The following is a 22,500-nucleotide window of genomic DNA, read 5'->3' as shown; positions in this document are numbered from 1 at the left end:
GTGTGGACGGTTTGATCCAATTACCATGAACATTTTTACACTCAAGTGTCCATCAGTGAACAGTTGATGACCTCAGAAATGATGGAATTATATTGGAAGGACATTCGGTGTTGAGGTTGAGGACGGGTTCTGTTTTGGGTGTGGGTCCCCAAAAATGTTTCTTCCTTATAACATCTCAGGAAGTTTTGACTTGCCAATATCACCACTGGCTTGATCATTAAAAAAAGATATATAGGCACTAACTTGTAAATTAAAATTTTATAACCGATTTATTACTGTAAAGCTGCTTTGGTACAAATCTGAGAATTCATCTACAAATCAAACTCAATTGAAGTGAATGGAGACAGTGGCAAGGAGAAACTCAATGATGGAGCTATGATGAAAGGGGGATTTGGATGGAAAAATGGATATTTAGCTGGAGGGATGGATGGATAGATAATTCAATAGATAGATGGATGGATGGAGAGATAGATATTTGGATAGATGTAGTGATGGATGGATGGATATTTAGATAGATAGATGGATAATGAATAGATGGATATTTGGATGGAAAGATAGATATTCAAATATAGGGAGAGATGGATTGATGGATATTTAGATAGATGGATGGATGGATATTTGGATAGATAAATGGATGGTGGATGGATGGACATTTAGATGAAAAGTGTATATTTGGATAAAGTGATAGATGAAAGAATATTTGGATGGATGGATGGATGGATGGATGGATGAAAGGATATTTGGATAAAGTGAAAGATGGAAGGATATTTGGATGAATGATGAATGGATGGATGGATGGATGGATAGATATTTGGATAAAGTGAAAGATGGAAGGATATTTGGATGAATGGATGGATGTATGAAAGGATATTTGGATAAAGTGATAGATGGAAGGATATTTGAATGGATGGATGGATGGATGGATGGATATTTGGATAAAGTGATAGATGGAAGGATATTTGGATGAATGGATGGATGGATGGATGGATATTTGGATAAAGTGATATATGGAAGGATATTTGGATGAATGGATGGATGGATATTTGGATGGAGGGATAGAGGGATGGATATTTGGATGAATGGATAGACAGACAGACAGACAGACAGACAGACAGACAGACAGACAGACAGACAGACAGATAGATAGATAGATAGATAGATAGATAGATAGATAGATAGATAGAGTTCCCTTTTGAATCTGGTTTCTCACAAGGTTTCCTTCTCATTCCATCTCAAGGAGTTTTTCTTTGCCACAGTCACAATTTAGTTGTTTTATTTGTATAACAATGGACATTTTCCCAAAGCAGCTTCACAGAGATAAATAAATTATAAAATTTATGTGGAGACATTGGCAAGAAAACACTTCCTATGATTGTATCAAGATGAAACCTTGAGAGGAACCAGATTCATGCTCAGTACCAATGTCCATTCATTATAGTGTTATCACTGTTGAGGTGAGCTGTTCAGTAATGGGTGCTGAAATGCAGAACTGTTAATTGATGAATGATAGTGTGTACATTATTATAAATAGCTAAGTTCCACCACTCAGTGTCAAGCAGGGGCAAGTGAAAGTCAGAGTTTGTAGTTCTGGGTGAAAACTGGCCTTCAGTGTTATTGCACCATGTGCTGAAGATCTGGTGTTTAATCATGACTCGAGCAACTCTAGCGTTGAGGGAATTACAGACAGCGTGGGCTTTTGAAAGCATAACACAGGGTTTTAAATCAGGGTCGTGTTATGCAACTAATAAAAAAATAAACAAATAAAACGTGACCTAAAAACTGTGATTTCTGACCAATCAGGAAGCTTCTGTCTGGGGCTTAACTAAGGAAAGTGACTTTATTAGTTTAGGCTAGATGACACGATCAGCATGGATTAAAGTATGAAATTAATACGCACCTGTGACTTTGGGGATGCCCTGCAGCCGAGGGACGCTCAGGGCAACCGTCACCCCGAGATTCGTCCCTACGAGCAGTAAGCCGTGACAAACGAGCAGGCTGCTCACGGAGACCCGCTGATGACCTGGACAGAGAAGAAAAACAATTCTAAATAATTAAAAAATTATAAAATACAAATTAATAGACGGCCCTGATACTCCAGAAGATCATCAACACATTGAGGACTGTTTCTTCCCAGTTTCTGTAAAGTGTAATGGAGAAACAGTGACTCATAACGAGAGTCTGGAGTCTCTCAGAATAGCACAGGTTTCCTTCTGAGTCAAGGTTTCTCACTACTGGATGCTAAATCTAAACCCTGATTTCTGTAAAGCTGGACTAGACCTCTGATTTTCACCAGAACTCAGAAGCAACAAACGAAAAAACTTTTCTCGAAAAAGCAGTTTAATCTAAACTGCACCGATCTCTCGAGCCGGGCCGTGTAGGAGGAACTTGGCTCTAAGAGCATGTGTGGGTATGTTGCTATGGTGATAGAGAGTTGGTTTCCAGGGAAACTGCACCCTGAGTCTCTCTCTCCCGCTCTGTCAATGTGAGAGAAATGAGAAAAGGACTTCTCATTCCTGGCTTTAGTTTTAAAGAAAAGAAAGAGGAAGAGAGCCGAAAACAAATGAAAACTCTCACCAACCAACTCTCACCCAGACGCTTTTCATTGAACTGGACTAAAGTTTCATTATAAGGCATGAAGCAACCTTTTGTAACTCCAGCATTTGCTGTAATGAAGGAGTAACCTCACACAGAGGAAAGCCTGCCAAAAACATCTCCACAAAAGAAACGGATGCCTCTTTAATTATGGAATTAAATGAAAAAGGAATTCTCCTGGAAAAAACGTGAACCAAAGGAAATATGTTGAGCAAATAGATTACAAGTTTTTAAGTTTGTGGATCATATTAGTGTCTATAACATCCCTGAAATGCTGATTAAATTATTTTTATTTTGAAAAAATTTAAACAGATGTGTTTTGACCCTTTTCGTTTTCCAGTCAAAGCTGCATCCATAACATACCAAGTATATTAGGAGAAACTACACTACATGGCTACACTACACGTGTGTACACACCTGACCATAACATTGATATGTGCTTGGGATATGTCTCATTCCACATTTAGTCCCCATTTCCTGTTATAATAAAATCCACTCTTCTGGAAAGATGTTCCTCTGGATTTTGTGGAGATTTGTGTAGAAATTCATTCAGCCACAAGGATTAATGTAAAGTCAGGTACTGATGTAGGTGAGGTGAGGGGCCTTGAGTGCAGTCAGAGTTCACATTCATCCAAAGGTTTTCAGTATGGTTGGAACTCTATAGCAGGAGATCTTCCACTCTAACCCATGTAAAGTAAATCTTGTGACTTTTTTAATGCTGGAGCAGGTTTGGGTCTTGAAGTTCAAGTGAAGGTAAATTTCATGCTACTGGATTTGTAGATGTCCTACACAACTGTGTGTCTTCAAAAGTTTGAGGAAGAACTGCATAAGGCAAATCCACAAAAAAATGCAAGCAGATGTCTTAGTAACTGTAACATAAAACTGAACCAAAAGTGCCCCATTTTTTTGTAGACCTTCTAAAGCTTCCTCATTTTCTATTTTAAGGTCAAAGATCAATGAAACTAAAGTCATGCGGTGTTTTTCCATTCCTGCCTCTTTCCTTTTTGGCGAATTTCCCAAAAATTGATATAGCATAGTATTCTGGTGTTTTCTGTACACTGAGGAACTTACGTAAGAGTTCACAAAATTCAATGTTGCTATGTTACAGTTACAAATACGCCATATGACATTCGTTAAACTGTGGAAATTTTACATTAAAACAGACATACGAATGATTTACGCAGAACATTTACTATAATATCTTGACCCAGCCTGCAAGCCCCGCCTCCTTCTCCCTCAACCCTGTGATGGTAAATAGAATAATTGTACTAACAATGGAGAGAAAAAACCTTTTCAATATAAATGTAGACACGATTACACTAATGTAACATCGGTCACTATAATTCTTAGGGTAAAAACCGGGACAAATAAATAGTTTGAAATAAATAATGCAATAGCTGCCACTGGCTAGTAAGCAGTTCCAGACCACACAGCCGGTGATACTTTGCTTCAACCTGAAATGTTTGTGAATTTATCCCATATCTAAATATCTTGTAATATCTAAATATCTAATATTTATCCAAAATCACACAAGTCTTTGTTTCACTTCAGTGCAAATAAACAAAATAATCAACCTGAAAAGGAAAGATATGAAAATGCCATGCTGTGGAAACCATACAGAAACACCACAAAATGTGTGGATCGTTTATTCTACGGCTGCTCTGTGGAGCAAAAAGTCCTCAAACTGCAAACCGTAAATGTGACTGTCCTCCCACTTCACCCTTCCTCATCAACCACAAATCAGTCAGCAGAGCGCCAGCCGGTTGTGCAACACGAGGACCGTTGGTGGTCAGGATCTCGTCATTAGAGGAAACTCGTCTTGCATCTCACAGATCGTTAGCTCGACCATGGGAACGACGCTCGAGCGAAAAAGAGCAAACAGCCATGAACAGTCTACGTGACAAAGGTTTCACTGTGAAGGATCGTGAATAGGTACTGGGTAATCGCTCGTGCTCGTTTAACGACGCTGCGACTTTAAATGAGAGTCACACGTTTTTTTTTTTACCCCATTGCTCATTCACGTGGAACACGAAGACCGTCTAGAGCAGCTGGCAAGAGAAAGAAACACCGTTGAAAAGAGTGTAGAGTGAAAAGGAAAAAAAAGCTATAAAAGGATTCTTTCACGCTTTATGTATACATGAAGGCCGGCGCTTGCGACGCTTTTTAACACGTCACGACTCTCAGTGGTGCTTTCAGTATGCAGTTAATTGCTAACAATCGTCTGGAAATTTTTTTCCCCCCAGTCACTCGATCAGAAAAGTGTAAAAAATTAGAAATGAGAAATATTCTTTCAAGTTGAAGCTCTATAGCGGGAGATCTTCACTCCAACCCATGTACAAGTCTAACTTCATGGAGCTGTCTTTGTGCATTTTGTGTCATGCTGGAACAGGTCTGGGTCTTGTAGTTCAATAGGAGGGGAAAATTTCATGCTCCTGCACAAAGATGTTTTATACAATTGTGTGCTTTTGACAGTTTGATAAAGAACCACACATGGATGGAGAAATCAGGTGTCCTAATGCTTTTTGTCCCGAGAAAAGCTACATCCAGACAGAGCTAAAAAGAGGGAAAAAATCCACACACAGCTTGGCTTTTCAATATTCTGCTAGCAGATGAATATTTATAAAGTCTCTGGCCTGCGCTATCAGATGGTGTTTCTGAGTCGTGAAATCCGCCGAAGGCAAAAAATAGATTCAGCTTTCTGCAGTGTGTTCATTTCGGGAAAGCCACAGAAATACACAGACTGGCGTTCACATGGAAAGAAGGCGAATAGAAGAGCGGAAGAAAAGTCGACGACGTTTTTTGCCTCAAATCCGTAACATATAATTGACATAAAGACGGTCAGGAACTGGAATCGAGTTTTTCTACATATTGGTTACACAATTTCAATGTGAAGAGTTTTTTCAGGATTAAAAGTTCTCTAAGAACAGCTCGACTTCGCTTAGTGATGACTGTAACTGTACAGTATCTCCATACTTCATCAGCCCACTATTGCAGCTCTGTTCTTTGGTGCTTGACTGGAGAAATATTTGTGCTTCTCCTGAGTCAGCAAGAAATCTGCAGAACGACACAAAGAATCTCTGTATCCTGGGCCATCTTTCGCTACGCTCCATAATATTTGGATTTCCCGAACTCCTACGTAAACTCGGACCAATATCAACACACCCAGGGTCCGTCTCCAACCGTCTCCAAGCCCGCAATAAAAGCTTTGATCTCTTTCATGCTCAGAGACCAAATGGTGCTGGGTCATGTCTTGGGGTGCGGCAGAGAAGAAACAGACTACTTTATTTAAAAAAGCCTGAAAGGAATCAGAGAAGGAGAATATATTACACAAAGATCTAGTGTTAGTGAACTAAAACTTGGTTGTGTATGTGGTCACAGTTTCACACTAATTGTTAGTTTGATTAGAAGAAATACTTCTCCATCCGTCCTGTCGCAAGTTTGAAACCGCTGAGTCATCTATGTTTTTTATTTTAAAAGTCACCCGCATGTTCATTTTGGTTAGTTGACCAAACAAATACATAAACATCCAGATGTTCCACTTTATTTTCATTGAAAATCCTCCCTTAGCTTGAAGAACAGCTCTACACACTCGCAGCATGCAGACACTTCGTTTCTCCAAACATTCAGCTGAAATTCTTTGCTGTATCTCGTGTAAAATTTGCAGAATGTGTTCCTCACTAATTGGAGTTTTCTTGTTCTTCCCAGAGCAGATCAATAGGATTTAGGTGCAGTGACTGGGCAGGTCGTTCCATGATCGAGAAAACTCCAGACGACTAAATAACGCCTACAGAGCTCGGACGTACGCTTCGTATCCGGCATCGTCTTGTCGCATGGACAATTCGGTTCCAATGAGAACTGCGTGGTGTTGAAGTATGGAATGGTTGCCATGTTGGTTCATTTCACCCAAAATATGTCTCTAACCTTTCCGGCTCCATTAAGAAATCCATTATGTTTCCACCTCCATGTTTGACTGTGGGGGTGAGGGAGTCTGATCACATCTTTTCTAATGTTTCTCCGTCTTACACAAGTTCTGCTGTTAAAGACAAAAATGTCCTATTTGGACTCCACAGAACTTTCTTCCAGTCTTCATTCATAGTCCAAGTCTTTTTGGCTTTTACTGAGATCGTTGCAAAGAAACAAAAGGAACATTTATGTTTCTCTCAAAAACCATAAAAGACTTGGTGTTTCTAAACTTCTGACAGAACATCCACGCCTCTGAGTAGAACCTGATGTGAACTTCAAAAAGGAACTACAGTAATTAAGTTAATGAGACTTAACATCATACAAACATGACCACATGAATCACTTCCTACTTCACAGTTTCTTACATCGATAGCAGTCTTGAAAACTAAATAAACTCCAATTATGAATACACTCCTAATAACCACATAGTTTGCAATAACCTCAACATTTCTTCCTGTCGAAGCTTCGGACAAAAGTAGTCAAGAGTGGTATCTCAACAGGTGAGGCTCTGTGTTACTGATCAGAATGTCAGGGGTTCCAGTCCCAGCACTGCCAAGCTGCACATTGTTTGACCCTTGAGCAAGGCCCTTAACCCTCTCTGCTCCAGGGGGGCTGTATCATGGCTAATCCTGCATTCTGACCCCAGCTTCATAACAAGCTGAGATATCAGTACCAAGGAAGAGATTTCACTCTGCTGGAATGTGAATTTGACAAACAAAAGGCTGTTCTTGTTGGCTGTTCTAATCTCTCTGGATTGAAGTCATGGATCAGGGGGAGAAATGATGCATCATCGTTTCAGCAGGCTGTTGTTTGTTTGCTGCGTGGCTGCACACATGGGTGAGTATTTAGGCCAACGGTGACAAAACCACTCGCTCACTAAAAGCCTACACTCGCACCGAGTATGGCCGAGTCAAAGGCCAGGGACTGCTGAGTCATTCACGGCATTGCTGATAGAACCAAATAGAACAGACGCATTTATTTGTCACATGCAGAGTAAAAGTCTTTCATCATATATCACAGCTGGGGTCAGAGCGCAGGGTCACAGCAGACCTGGACGACAGACAGTTAAGGGCCTTGCTCAAGGGCCCAAGAATGGCAGGACTCCATTTCCCTCCACTGTAGGGAAATAATTTCTGTTCCACCCAAACATTAGCAACACTGGTGGTCACCGATATCGGGATGAGAGGTGGTATCTTAGTGGTTAATTGGACACATTGGGCTTTGGATCTGGTTGGATCAATTTCAACACCACCAAGCTGCCACAGACGGGCCCTTGAGCAAGGCCCTTAACTCTCAACTGCTTCGTTACCAAGTCACTCTGCATAAAGGCGTCTGCCAAATGCTAGAAATGTAAATGTATTCTGGTTCTATATTGTGTTTATATTGTGGTAAAACTTCATCCTTTGTATGCTGCAGGATAAAATTTTACCCCAAACCTGTATGACAATGTCCCTCTGAACAAATCCAGCTCCACGAACTTCAGGTTTTACCTGGGTTGGAGTAGAAGATATCCTGCTATAGTGCTATAAACCCCTAATAAACATGAATAAATGTGAACAATGACTGCACCCCAGACCTCCTCACCTCACCTGCAGCAGTACCTGACTTTACTAACACAATTGTGGATGAATTAATCTCCACAAATCCCCACAAAAATCTAGTGGAACATCTTCCCAGAAGAAGGGAAGTTATTATTAACACCAAACGGGAAATAAAAGTGGAATTGTTTGTTCAAAGAAAAACACAAACCAATCTAACGCTCAGGTGTCCACAACCTTTTGCCCGTATAATGTATTAGAGAAACATCACAAGATATCACGCTGTGCTTTTGAAGCCTGATCCTACTCCTTTCTCAATGCGAATGACGTCCTTATATCTCGGGTCAACCCATGAGGTAAAGGTTAGCAAATAAAACATCTAAAAGCCTTTCAGCCTCCTACAACAGCACTGCATTAATGCAGGGATAATAAAAAGAGCCATTAGAAGCTTTAAAACAAACCGTTTGACGGCACTTTAATGGACGTCAAATCATTTTTGACAGATGCAGATGCAGCAGGTCATTCTGGAGCTTCAGGTGGGACTTTGGATGGTAATTAAATACAAACCATATCAGGTCCAATACACCATTATCTTCTAGGGTTTCTGGATTTCTGGTTTCACGTATGGATCTATAACTAGTTTGTTCAAAGATGCTTAAATTAAGTCCTTTAATGTTTGCTCATGGCTTCTAAGAGCTCATCAAGTGAAATTTGGAAGGCGGTAGATTGAACTTTGGATCTGTAGGTCATGAGGTTAAATCCCACTCCTGGGCCCCTGAGCAAGGCCCTTAACCCCATAGCTGCTCAGTAGTACAATGAGAGAAGTCGCTCTGGTTAAAAATGATTTAAGATGGCAAGATCCATACTATACATCCTTAACCATCACATTAGTATGTGCTTCTTTTTGAACATTTTACATTTAGTCCCTATTTACTGTTATAATAAGTCCTGGGGTGCAGTCGATGTTCACATTCATCATGTTTAGGTTTGGAGCTCTATAGCAAGAAGATCTTCCACTTCAAACCCATGGAAAGCAGATCTTCTTGGTGCTGGTTTTGTGGACAGGGGGTTGGAGTCTTGTAGTTCAAAAGAAGAAACACAATCCATGCTGCTGCATTCTAAGACTTCCTACACAATTGTGTGGCTTTAAATTTGTGGTAACAGTTTGGAGAAGAACCACATATGGCTGGAAAAGTCAGGTGTCCCAATACATTTGGTCCTACAGCGTATTATAGATGCATTTTTAAGTTCAACACTCCAAAGACAAACAATGGTACAGTTAAATAATCAATATCTCTGAAAGTGTACATATAAAACTGTTACTAGAGGAAAAAAATTGGCAGTGACGTTTTTTCCACATGGATTTGGAAGTAAAGTCAGTCTCTGCTCAGGAATGAACTGCAGGCACTCATCAGGTTACTTCCTGTCTTTTGAGCCCTGATAATGTTCTGGAGTTGCTGCGAGACAAGCAGGGACACAGCTCAGGGACGAGCACACATACCTCAACGTCTTTAATGAAGGGGATCTGAACCTGTCCTGACAAATCATTACATCTCAGAACTGCACAACACGGATTTGATTAGCAGTCAATGAAAAGTATAAAGTTTAGAGTTCATCATGTGGCTATGTTTTAATCTACAGGATGCTCACTTTGATCTCACACTGATCTCACCTTTATGTCTTTCACTCTAATTTTACCTTTATTTCACACACACTGATCTCACCTTTATCTCACACACTCTGATCTCAGCTTTATCTCACACACTCTGATCTCACTCTGATCTCACTTTATCTCACACAATCTGATCTCACCTTTATCTTACACACTCTGATCTCACCTTTATCTCACACACTCTGATCTTACCTTTATCTCACACTCTCTGATCTCACATTTAACTCACACTCTCTGATCTCACACACTCTGATCTCACATTTATCTCACACACTCTGATCTTACCTTTATCTCACGCACTCTGATTTATCTTACACTCCCATCTCATTCACTTTGATCTCACTTTATTCTCGCTCATTCAAATTTCACTTTGATCTCATTATTTTCACTCTAGCCACGTTTACATGTACACTTTTTTGTCATTGCGATTAAAATCATTCCGACTGAAAGATTCGGTGGACTGTTTACAGGAGACGTTCTCTAATCCGATATTGTTTGCGTGTGCCGTCGCTTTTAATCGAAATGACTTTCCACATATAAATCCTCAAATCTGATTGGTGACAATCGAGAGGTTGATTATTTTCCATAACAGCGACAGCGGCAGTCTGGAAAACAGTCCTGGGTTCCCTGTTCGAACGCATTTATCGCTACTATAGCGACAGTTAAATCACAGAAACGCTGTACGAAGCACGTGACAATCCTGTACGTACACGTAACAGGCACGTGCACACGCCCACGTATCACATCTAATCTCTGGCATGACACGTCTCCCACACAGGCAGCTGTCACAAAGCCTTTTGGCCAAAACTCGAGCTTCAGCTTCGAAAAATCAGAACACAATTGATTAGTAACGGCACATTATTATTATTATTATTATTATTGTTATTATTATTATTATTATTATTATTATTCAGTAGACAGGTGTCCTGATGCTAATTCAGCCCGAACCAAACTGCCTTACAACAAAGCTCAGACATGCTAGTTTCCATGAGTGATGCTCAGTTTAATACCAGCGGCTCCAAATATCCAAATTTTACACTGATTTTAGTCACTACAGAGATCTGGTTAGCGACGATCACTAGCTAGCAACAACATCCTGTCTAACTTTAGCTAGCTGTCTAATGTTTCATCATGATAAATGCTAGTTTAAGGACAAGCAACATCAGACAGAGAGACAAAAAGACAGCGAGACCAGTAAACATAGATAGACAGACAGACAGACAGACAGACAGAGATAGATAGATAGATAGATAGATAGATAGATAGATAGATAGATAGATAGATAGATAGATAGATAGATAGATAGATAGATAGATAGACACTAGACAGACAGAAATACAGACTGACAGATTAGTAAACAGACAGACAGACAGACAGACAGACAGACAGACAGACACTATTTTTAGTACAAGCAACATTAGCTAGTACTAAAACATAATATTGCTTGTTTTTTTATATTAATGCAGTTTTTTATTATTAACATTTGCGATCCTCAACAGTTTACATTTTTAAAACAATTTTAAATAAAATGTCTGCTTGGTTAAATAATATATAAAATAATATTTTATAATACCGCTATACCCCTAGCACCAATAATAATAATTATTATTATTATTATTATTATTATTATTAGCACTTATTCTTCATTATAATGTTTTCGAACCAGAGTAACATATGGTTGAAACCTCCAGAGATAATAACGTGAGAATGGAATTGAAGACCAGAATTACTGCTTACTCATCAAACACCACACCCATACATACACCCACACACACACACACACACACAGAGATTACAATACAGCTTAACAAAAGAAGGGGCCAAGCCAATGATATCATCTCAAACCCACTTCCTCAAAACACACACACACACACACACACACACACACACACTTGTGAAAAAAAATTCAGCAAATCGAAAAAGAACATGAAATCACTGCGTCACCTTGAAGCTCTGCAGTGACTCGTGAGCAAACTGGAAGTTTCCTGCGAATCCTAAAACACCTTAAAAGACCAACACATGACACACCCACAAATTGTATGATGTCATGATACATGCCTGAAGGAGAAATGATATGGTGTGTGTGCTTGAGTGTGTTTATACGATTACATGACCTAAGTGTGTAATTTGCGTGGTCTGGAATAAAGAGTGTGGGTTGATTTGCTGCTGTTCAGCCGAATGTGTGTTACCTGGTGAAGATGAGCAGGTTTGTTTACTGAAGATGAGGTTTTTGACAGGTGTGTATTAAAGCTAACATTAAAACAGATATGTTTCAACATTTATGGAAAGATTCTCCAGTTTTAGAGCTTCATACCAAACAGAAATAAAGCTGTTGTGTAAGTGGAATAAAACAATATATTTCCACTGTGAGGTGTGTGTGTGTGTGTTGGGTGGGAGAGTGGGTTTACCTGAGAGGATGTTGTGGACAGGTGTAGCAATGTTGATGTCCTGCAGGTGCTCCAGCGTCTCAGTGTGAAACAGGCGGAGTGTGGAACCCGAGCTGAAGGCGATCCAGATGCCCACTCCTGCTACCACCATTTGGGACACGACCATTCCCTCCTCCTGATGCACCTCCAGCTGGTGCTGTAGAACACACGGGATGAGCAGGTTTAAAGCTGTGCTCATTTTATTATTAATTAGCATTACTTTATCAAAGAATTACAGACTGATACGGGCCACGCCTCCCTACTTAGGACTGAAAGACCCAAAAGCCATGCCCCCTTAACTGTGGCTGACACTTAAAGGAGGCCGCACCTCCTTCATCAGGCAAAAAAGCCACACCTCCTTTATTAAGGCTGACAGCCACATAAGCCACACCTCCTTTATTAAGACTGACAGCCACATAAGCCACACCTCCTTCATTAACACTGAAAGCCACATAAGTCACACCTCCTTCATTAGGACAGACACATAAGCCACACCTCCTTGGACTGACAGCCACATAAGCCACACCTCCATTATCAAGACTGTCTCACACATAAGCCACACCTCCTTGGATTGACAGCCACATAAGCCACACATCCTTTATTAAGACCGACTCACACATAAGCTACACCTCCTTTATCAAAACTGACAGCCACATAAGTCACACCTCCTTCATTAAGACTGACTAACACATAAGCCACACCTCCTTCATTAAGACTAACTCAGACATAAGCCACACCTCCTTTATTAAGACTGACAGCCACGTATGCCACACCTCCCTCATTAAGTCACACCTCCTTTATTAGGACAGACACATAAGCCACACCTCCTTTATTAAGAGTGAATAACACATAAGCCACACCTCCTTGGACTAACAGCCACATAAGTCACACCTCCTTTATTAAGACTGTCTCACACATAAGCCACACCTCCTTAAATTTACAGCCACATAATCCACACTTTCTTTATTAAGACCGACTCACACATAAGCCACACCTCCTTTATCAAAACTGACAGCCACATAAGCCACACCTCCTTCATAAAGACTGACAGCCACGTAAGTCACACCTCCTTTATTAAGACCAACACATAAGCCACAACCCCTTCATTAAGACTGACAGCCACATATGCCACACCTTTCTCATTAAGACTGACAGCCACATAAGTCACACCTCCTTCATTAGGACAGACACATAAGCCACACCTCCTTTATTAAGACTAACTAACACAAGCCACACCTCCTTGGACTGACAGCCACATAAGTCACACCTCCTTTTTTAAGACTGACAGCCACATAAACCACACCTCCTTGAACTGACAGCCACATAAGCCACACCTCCTTTAGTAAGACTGACTAACACAAAAGCCACACCTCCTTGAACTGACAGCCACATGAGCTTACCAACCCCCACTCCAACCATGTGCACACACAGCTAAAGACCCCATAATGAGTCTGATTCATCACCCCAGTTATAATTAGTTCAGCTTCAGCATTTTCTCAGTCCCTCGGGTGCACAAAGAGTTAGAGAAATGCTGCAAGGAAAAGAAAAAGAAAGAGAAACAGTTTTGCATGTGTGATCTCATCAGCAATGAAGTCATACACACAGCTCTGAAGCAGTGAATGCTTTCAGGAAGCCAAACATGGCATGATACTGCGTCTGGTTTTAAACCTTGCTCCACAGTAATACATTTTCTGCTGCATCTGCGCTACGAGGGAATTGAACAGTGCTGCGTCTGAAACCTTCTCCAATTGAGCTGTCGTCTGATCAGACAGATGGAATTTTACTGTGCTGTACTGCAATGTGAGCAGTCTCTCGCAAATCGATTTCTCACAGTCACAAGAACCCGTTTTCAGTATAACATTGTGTAGCAACAACATCAGCATGATCAGCAGGATGGGACAGAAAGAGTACTTTGTCTTAACAAAGTCAAACCTGTCATACCAGAAGTCATACCAGAAGCCATACTGTGATTTTCCACATTTCCAAAAATGTTGGAAGGAGGTGGGAAAAAGTGCTGGGGCAAAAAGTGTTCCTCTGTAAGACATAGACAAATATAAACATTAATGAAATGACCTTCACTGAGACTGACAGGAACATAGGCCACACCTCCTTCACTAAGCCTGACAGGCCTATAGGCCACACCTCCTTTACTAGAGCTTACAGACATATAGGCCACACCTCCTTCACTGAGACTGACAGACACATAGGCCACACCTTCTTCACTAGAGCTTAAAGGCACATAGGCCACATCTCCTTTACTGAGACTAACAGAAACATAGGCCACACCTTAGTCACTAAGACTGACAGGCAGATAGGCCACACCTCCTTCACTGAAACTGACAAACACATAGGCCACACCTCCTTCACTGAGACTGACAGACACATAGGCCACACCTCCTTCACTAAAACTGACGGGCACATAGGCCACAAATTCTTTACTGAGACTGACAGGCACATAGGCCACACCTCCTTTATTCCCTCAGGTGCATTCCATTCTATACTGGTGATCTATATGATCAAACAGATGATGATTTCTAATAAGTATAATGTACAGCAAGCTCATGCTGAATGATCTCTGAGTGGTTTTTGTCTCCTTGCAGCTTTAAATCCTTAGAAAAATCAAGTGCAACATTGAAACCAGGGCATGATGAAGCGCATGGCGGTCGTTTACCTCTACAGTGTGTGAGCGAGCATCGATGATGAAGGCGTGTCCTCCAGACGAGGCCCAGACACGCTCCCCGACGGCCAGCAGGGCCTTCACCGGGAGCACCCCGAGCTTCAGCAAGCTCACGCTGGAGGAATCCCAGGAACCGTCTACAGAAACAGGGGAAATATATATACAGATTTTAAATATATACTCACACACACACACACACACACACACACATGTATATATATATATATATATATATATATATATATATATATATATATATATATATATATATATATATATATATATATATATATATATATATATATATATATATATATATATATATATATATAATGATGAGTCATCAATATTCATCATCATCATCATCATCGCCTTCATGTAAATAGCTGTGTTTAAAAGCCCACTACATAAAAAATAAAAAAAAAATCACATTCACAAAGGCCATAAGTGCAAGCTTGATGACAGTGTGTAGGTGGTGTGTGTGTGTGTGTGTGTGTGTGTGTGTGTGTGTTTGTATAATGGGCAGTTCACACAATAGTGTGGGAATGAACAAACGGTTGATGATTTACTATAGAAGGTAAAGCTTGAGTGTGAAGTGTTGTTTAAACACATACACATACACACACTCACACACACACATACACACACACACACACACACACACACACACACACACACACACACACGTTTGTGTTACTATCCTGGTGAGAACCTTCCTTTAAAATAATTAGCTAATTAATTCCACACAATACACCTACAACTACCTTTTATTATACTTGTGGAGTCATTTGGTAGAAACACACACACACACACACACCATTTTGTGTGTGTGTAAGTGTGTGTGTGTGTGTGTGTGTGTGTGTGTGTGTGTGTGTGTGCGCAGGAATGAATAAATCTTTCATACTGACTCCATTCTACTGAGCAGTAAAAAGAGAAAGAGCTAGATAAAACAAGGACACACACACACACACACACACACACACACACACACACACACACACACACACACACACACACACACACACACAAATAGTGCTGTCCTTAATAAAGTGTGTGTGCGTGAGTGTCCTTGTTTCTATCTAGCCTTAGGTTGCTTCAAACTGATCTACATTCAGTTCGTGCAACTCTGGGCATACTGCTTACATAACACAACCACCTACACACCTACACACACACACACACACACACACACACACACACACACACACAAAATCACACAAAGCTATGTGCTAAGACTTATACAACATTAGAGGGCACTTTTGTTTCTTGGTTTAATCTCAAACACGTCTGTAATGTGTGTGTGTGTGTGTGTGTGTGTGTGTGTGTGTGTGTTAAGATGTGTGTGTGTGTGTGTTTAGATGTGTGTGTGTGTTTATATGTTACCGGGGACCAAATGTCCATAGAAAACCTGCGTATGTTTGACCTTGTAGAGACATTTGACTGATAAGAAAACGCATTTAATTGGACGAACACAAGATTTCAGATCACGAAAAATAATCTTATCAATAATTTTACCGCTTCCACTAAAATTATAAACTATACAAGAATCTCATTAGTGTCCATACGATGCTGATTTATTGATTTTTATTGTAAAATCATTTTAATGGTCTTTTGACCCTTTTCGAGTTCCAGTTAACACTGCATCCATAAAAGACCAAATAAATATAAATATAAATATACATATATACAAATATACATATATACACACATCTTACACACACACTCACACATAACAGACGTGGTTCTCATATTTAGGAGAAACTACTCTATATGGTCACGTTTATGGACACCTTACCATAAGATTGCTATTTGCTTCTTTTTGAACATCCCATTCCACATTTAGTCTCCATTCACTCCTATAATAACCTCCACTCTTCTGGGAAGATGTTCCTCTAAAATTCTGGGGATTTTATGGAGATTCATTCAGACAGAAGGCTGGAAGTAAAGTCAGGTACTGATGTAAGTAAAGGTGCAATCAGCGTTCACAGGGTTGGAGTTCTATAGCAGGAGATCTTCCACTTCAACCTGGCTTTGTGCACGGTCATACAGGCACAGGTTTGGATCTCCTAGTTTAAGTGAAGGAAAGATGTAATGCTAAGACCTAGTTTATGGTCATAAACAGTGGGTGTGTGTGTGTGTGTGTGGTACAGTGCTCCTGTTTGTCTCTCTCTACACTAATCCCGCTGTGCTTAGGCTTCTGTCAGACATTAAAAATAAGTTGTGATGACTCAGAGCCGCCGTTACATCATCTCTCAGCGGGGTTCCCCGACGTTCCTCTGCGCTTTTTACCCCGGAATGAAGGTGTTATATAATAAATCCCCAAAGTTTTCCATCATTTTAACAACAGGACACCGACCGACGCGCACACACACACACACACACACACACACACACACACACACACACACACACACACAAACGATTATCATTATTTTATTAAATAATCAGATCTTTTTGACTAAACTTACTAGAGTAAAGTGTACTAGCATGTTAGCAATCTACCTCACTAAACCCTGAGATCGAGGTTTACTAGCATGTTAGCAATCTGCTTGACTAAACCCTGAGATTATGGTTTACTAGCATGTTAGCAATCTGCTTGACTAAACCCTGAGATTATGGTTTACTAGCATGTTAGCAATCTGCTTGACTAAACCCTGAGATTGAGGTTTACTAGCATATTAGCAATCTACCTCACTAAACCCTAAGATTGAGGTCTACTAGCGTGCTAGCAATCTACCTCACTAAACCCTGAGATTGAGGTCTACTAGCATGCTAGCAATCTGTTTGACTAAACCGTTAGATTATGGTTTACTAGCATGCTAACAATATACCTCACCAAACCCTGAGATTGAGGTTTACTAGCATGTTAGCAATTTGCCTCACTAAACTCTGAGACTGTGTATTTTACCTGTGTGATGCTAGCATGCTAGCAATGGGCTTAGGTTAACCCTGAGCTCATTTTTTTTTTATTAGCATGTTAGCCAGTCTGTTCTCTGTGGCAATAATTTTACGCTTTGTCATCATGCTAACTGTGTCTCTCCGAATTACAGCGCTAAGCCAAACCCCCCCAAACCAATGGAACGTTCCGATCTGTTCCAAAATGTATTGAATAATGGAAAGATTGAGACAGCGGGAAAAATGGAAAATCTTCCCTCATTGTCTGTTTTCCCCCTAAGCGACTGGACGTGACAGACGTTCAGCTCAGGGCCTAGCAGGTTCATCCAAGTTTTTTCCCCGTGTGCAGTATTTTTAATCCCTCTCTCTTCCACTCTTTCTCTTTCTATCTCTCTCTTCCTCTCGACAGGTTTCTTTCCATCCTGCCATTTTTATTCCAGTCACAAAATGTGTTTACGGGAAGCTGATTTCTTTCGGCTAGTCACGATAACATATGCTCAATTAAATTAGTTTTTATATAAGATTCAGGTACCTGTGTTATTGCGCTTTATGTTACACACCTCTTCCTGATCAATTTGACTAGCACTAAAAGAATAAATTAAAGCATTAGCTATGCTAATGCGCAAAAAAAGACAGTCACATGATTAGGGGTACGAATATTTATCCTTGAAGTAATACAAATTTCAAGGTCATGTCACACGTTAGCATGTTAGGCTAAAAAGACGAAACCTTTAAAAGGGTCGCTTGGATGGCCAGCAGTTCATCCATGATGGTATTAGCTATGCTAGTCAGTAAATACATGTGCTTCATGACTAGCTGTAAAAGATTAACGGATCCTCAAACCCTGATAACCAACAAGATTTTGGCGAACAGCATTAGCATATTTGATGCTAAAAAAGCAACAACAAAAAAACGATTTGCTATCAAGCAAAATAAATTATGATAATTTGCAGAGAAGTTTCGCCGAAACAGGCACAAAAAAGGAAAAAGCTGTAATAAAGCTATCTTACTGCGAAAGAAAGCAGCCTTAGCATCGTTAATGTTAGCGGATTTGACAAGGCACACATTAAGCCAATCTTGCTAGCAAGTGAACAGATCATAATCTACGGATTAGCTATTCCAGTCAGTAAAAGGCCTCAATTTCCCTCAAATATTATCACCTATATAATAATTCCAAAAGTATCTAGCTAGCAGCTACCTCTAACTCGATGTAAACTTGTCTCATCTCCATTTGCTGCATTTTTGACGCCAACAATTAAAATGAACATGTTTAATTTTAGCCGTACTGCCACCAGGTCAAAGGTCAAATCCGCCGTAGAAATCGGAGCACTTACCCTGGGCTCGTGAGTAGATGGCGAGGGAGCCGCTGACCAGGCCAGCGTACAGAAACGAACTCTTATAAGCTAAACAGGTCACAGCGGCTTTATCCGGCATGAAGAAGTGTTGCAGTCGGATCTTCTTGGATCGCTGGCTGCTCTTGTAGACGGAGATGCTGCAGAATGGAGACAAATCTGTTACACTATATTTCATACAGAGGCGATCTTACTTACTCAACTTAGCGGCTGAGGGCTCAGGGGCCTTCCTTAGGGGTCCGGCTCAAGGGTTCAGCCCTGGCAGTTTGGTGACTCTGCAATTTTCCCTCACAACCTTCTAATTCCAAAGACATCTCAACCACTTAGCTACCTTCTCCAAAAACAATGCAGCTGTTTGGACTGAAGAAGAACCCAAAGCACACAGAGGAAACCCCTAATGTACGGCGAGAACATGACAATGCTGCATATGAAGAAGTTCTTCTTCTTCTTCTTCTTTGGCTGCTCCCATTAGGGGTCGCCACAGTGGATCATCCGTCTCCATACCACCCTGACCTCTACATCTGCCTCTTTTACTCCAACTACCTGCATGTCTTCTCTCACCACATCCATGAACCTCCTCCTTGGCCTTCCTCTTTTCCTCCTACCTGGTGGCTCCATCCTCAGCATTCTCCTACCAATATAATTCATGTCCCTCCTCTGCACATGTCCAAACCATCTCAATCTCGCCTCCCTCACCTTGTCACCAAAACATCCTACATGTGCTGTCCCTCTAATAAACTCATTTCTAAAGCATACGAAGAAGTTAACACAAGTTAAAGTTGCTGGATATCGTCACTAGAAACAGAAATGTCATGCTAACCAATACACAGCCTATAAGTAAAAACAAGGAAGGCTAATGCTCAAACTTTTTGATTGGCTGATCAAATACAGCTTAAGCTCCACCCCCGTTATTGGCCCCAATGACGATAGGATTTGTAAAAAATCAGGATGTACGACTTATTTTTACGTTTCAGGAAATTCAACGCTGTACCTGCCCTCCTCCATCCCCACACACACAGTGTGTGTGTTTGAGCTCTGACCCTCTCTGTCCTCCAGGGGTTCGTCCGAAGGTACGTAGGTCATGCAGAGGATCCGTGACTCCACGTTGAAACACTCGGTCACCTTCGGGCTGGTGTTCTGCATGGCCACGACTGCGATCTGAGCCATCTGATTGGTGCAGCTGGCCACCTGAATACAAAACAAACAAACAAAGAATTACAATCAAGTGTTGTGTTGCATCTTTGGCAGCCAAATGTCGCAGTTTCAACTAAAAATCCCTTCCAGACTATAAACCAAAGTTGGGTCCCCAAACTATAGTCGAATACTGAACAATGCCAGAGACATATTTTGAAAATGTAATTTTAAATATATGTTTTACTTATATCATATCTGTATTTGATAATCTATCTCTTTGAGGTTGACAATAGTTGATTGTTGGAACTATCGACTATCGGCTATGAGCAAAAATACATACTGATAGTTTTTCCAGGTTCTGTTCCACTGTTGTTATGACAGCGGCCTCTAGAGGCTGTTTGTTTTTACACGTGAGACACACTATATATTATATTATATATAGTAACTCTGGGTGTCCATGGGAAGACGTGGAAGGTGTCTTTCAATGAAACTGGAATGGAACCAGTCCCTTTTTAGACTTTAAAAGATAAACTTACCCAAACACAGCCATGTCCCACCGCCGGGACGTCTGCTGTGCTCTCGCTATTAACTAAGGGTTCTGGGTTATGGACTGCACACTCCACCTGACAAATCAGACCATGTATCTATTATACACATGTATCCAGTATGTACACATGCAGTTAAGCAACACGTTGTGCCATTAGTGAGTCTAATCAACATCGAGATGGTGTGATGAAGCCACGCTACCAAAACCACACTGATTTCCTAAAACACAATGTCCTGAAGTGTTTTTTTCCTTTTACACCTCAGCAACCTGCCACAATTACAACATTCTATTATTTCAATGAATGAGATAAAACCTTTTATCCATTTATGGTTACATTTACAAAGTCTTCATCAAAAAATACATTCAAATGCTGGTTAACTGGATCTCAGACTAAAATTATCATCAAACTAAAACTTATTTTAAAGGAGAAAATAAGTTTTTAAACCACTCAATGAAGTTTGAAGATTGCTAGAGACTCAACTGTTTAGAAAGTTATGGGATCAGTGGAGTGGAGGGATCGGTAGAGAAGTGGTAGAGGAGGAGGGATCAGTGGAGGAGTGGTAGAGGATGGATGGATTAGAAGAGAAGTGGTAGAGGAGGAGGGATCAGTGTAGAAGTGGTAGAGGATGGAGGGATCAGTGGAGGAGTCATAGAGGAGGAGGGATCAGTGGAGGAGTGGTAGAGGATGAAGGGGTCAGTAGAGAAGTCTTAGAGGATGGAGGGATCAGTGGATGAGTCATAGAGGAGGAGGGATCAGTGGAGGAGTGGTAGAGGATGGAGGGGTCAGTAGAGAAGTCATAGAGGAGGAGGGATCAGTGGAGGAGTGGTAGAGGAGGAGGGATCAGTGGAGGAGTGGTAGGGGATGGGTAGAATAAGTAGAGAAGTCATAGAGGAGGAGGGTTTAGTGGAGGAGTGATAGAGTACAGAAGGATCTATCATGTGACTAAGAACACATCGGAGACTCCTTCCATAGATGTTAAAAACAAACATCATTCATCAATACCTTCTGACCAATCAGAATCCAGAAGTGAGCAGCACAAGCTCACCTTAAACTCCTGCAGTCTGGACATGACCACAGGCATGTGCTTCAGCAGCAGTGGGTGTTTCTGCTTCTTAATCTGATTCCCATCATCATCTGCAATAAACCAGCCCTGGATATTGTTCTCCTCTGTCACACACACACACACACACACACACACACACACACACACACACACACACACACACACACACAAGTTAGGTAAATTCAGACATAGCTAGCATGTGCTGAGCTGCTAGCTTTTATACAATAGGAAAGCAAAAATTTTCATTTTAATTAGGGTGCATGTACAGTACGGTTTAATTTTGTCTTAAAAACAAAAAAAAAATTCTTCTTATTCCTCTTCTCCCATTAGAGGTCGCCACAGCGGATCATCCGTCTCCATACCCCCCTGTGTTCTACATCTGTACATCAAACCAACTACCTACATGTCTCTCACCACATCCATAAACCTCCTCCTTGGTCTTTCTCTTTTCCTCCTTCCTGGTGTCTCCATCCTCAACATTCTTCTACTGATATACCCCATGTCCCTCCTCTGCACATGTCCAAACCATCTCAATCTCACCTCCCTCACCTTGTCTCCAAAACGTCCTACATGTGCTGTCCCTCTAATAAACTTGTTTCTAATACTGTCCATCGTCGTCACTCCCAATGAACAGCTTCAG

At 40.8% G+C, this 22,500-nt stretch overlaps 1 protein-coding gene across 5 annotated transcripts in view; it reads right to left on the bottom strand.

The window, feature by feature from the left end:
* The window catches only part of arhgef10 (Rho guanine nucleotide exchange factor (GEF) 10), an 82,029-nt gene that overhangs the window by 7,020 nt on the left and 52,509 nt on the right, over window positions 1-22,500 (bottom strand). For all 5 annotated transcript variants that reach the window (XM_046855334.1, XM_046855329.1, XM_046855332.1 and 2 more), the window contains 7 exons: window positions 21,843-21,964; window positions 20,786-20,872; window positions 20,107-20,303; window positions 19,098-19,255; window positions 14,863-15,005; window positions 12,174-12,348; window positions 1,898-2,020 (listed from right to left, as the gene is read on the bottom strand). In XM_046855334.1, coding sequence (XP_046711290.1) covers window positions 1,898-2,020; window positions 12,174-12,348; window positions 14,863-15,005; window positions 19,098-19,255; window positions 20,107-20,303; window positions 20,786-20,872; window positions 21,843-21,964 — 1,005 coding nt within the window. The remainder of the gene's footprint in view (window positions 1-1,897; window positions 2,021-12,173; window positions 12,349-14,862; window positions 15,006-19,097; window positions 19,256-20,106; window positions 20,304-20,785; window positions 20,873-21,842; window positions 21,965-22,500) is intronic.

Source organism: Silurus meridionalis, chromosome 8 (genome assembly GCF_014805685.1).
Source record: "Silurus meridionalis isolate SWU-2019-XX chromosome 8, ASM1480568v1, whole genome shotgun sequence".
NCBI lineage: Eukaryota > Metazoa > Chordata > Actinopteri > Siluriformes > Siluridae > Silurus > Silurus meridionalis.
The sequence above is the reverse complement of the archived record's forward strand: the minus strand, read 5'-3'. Positions and strand labels throughout refer to the sequence as shown.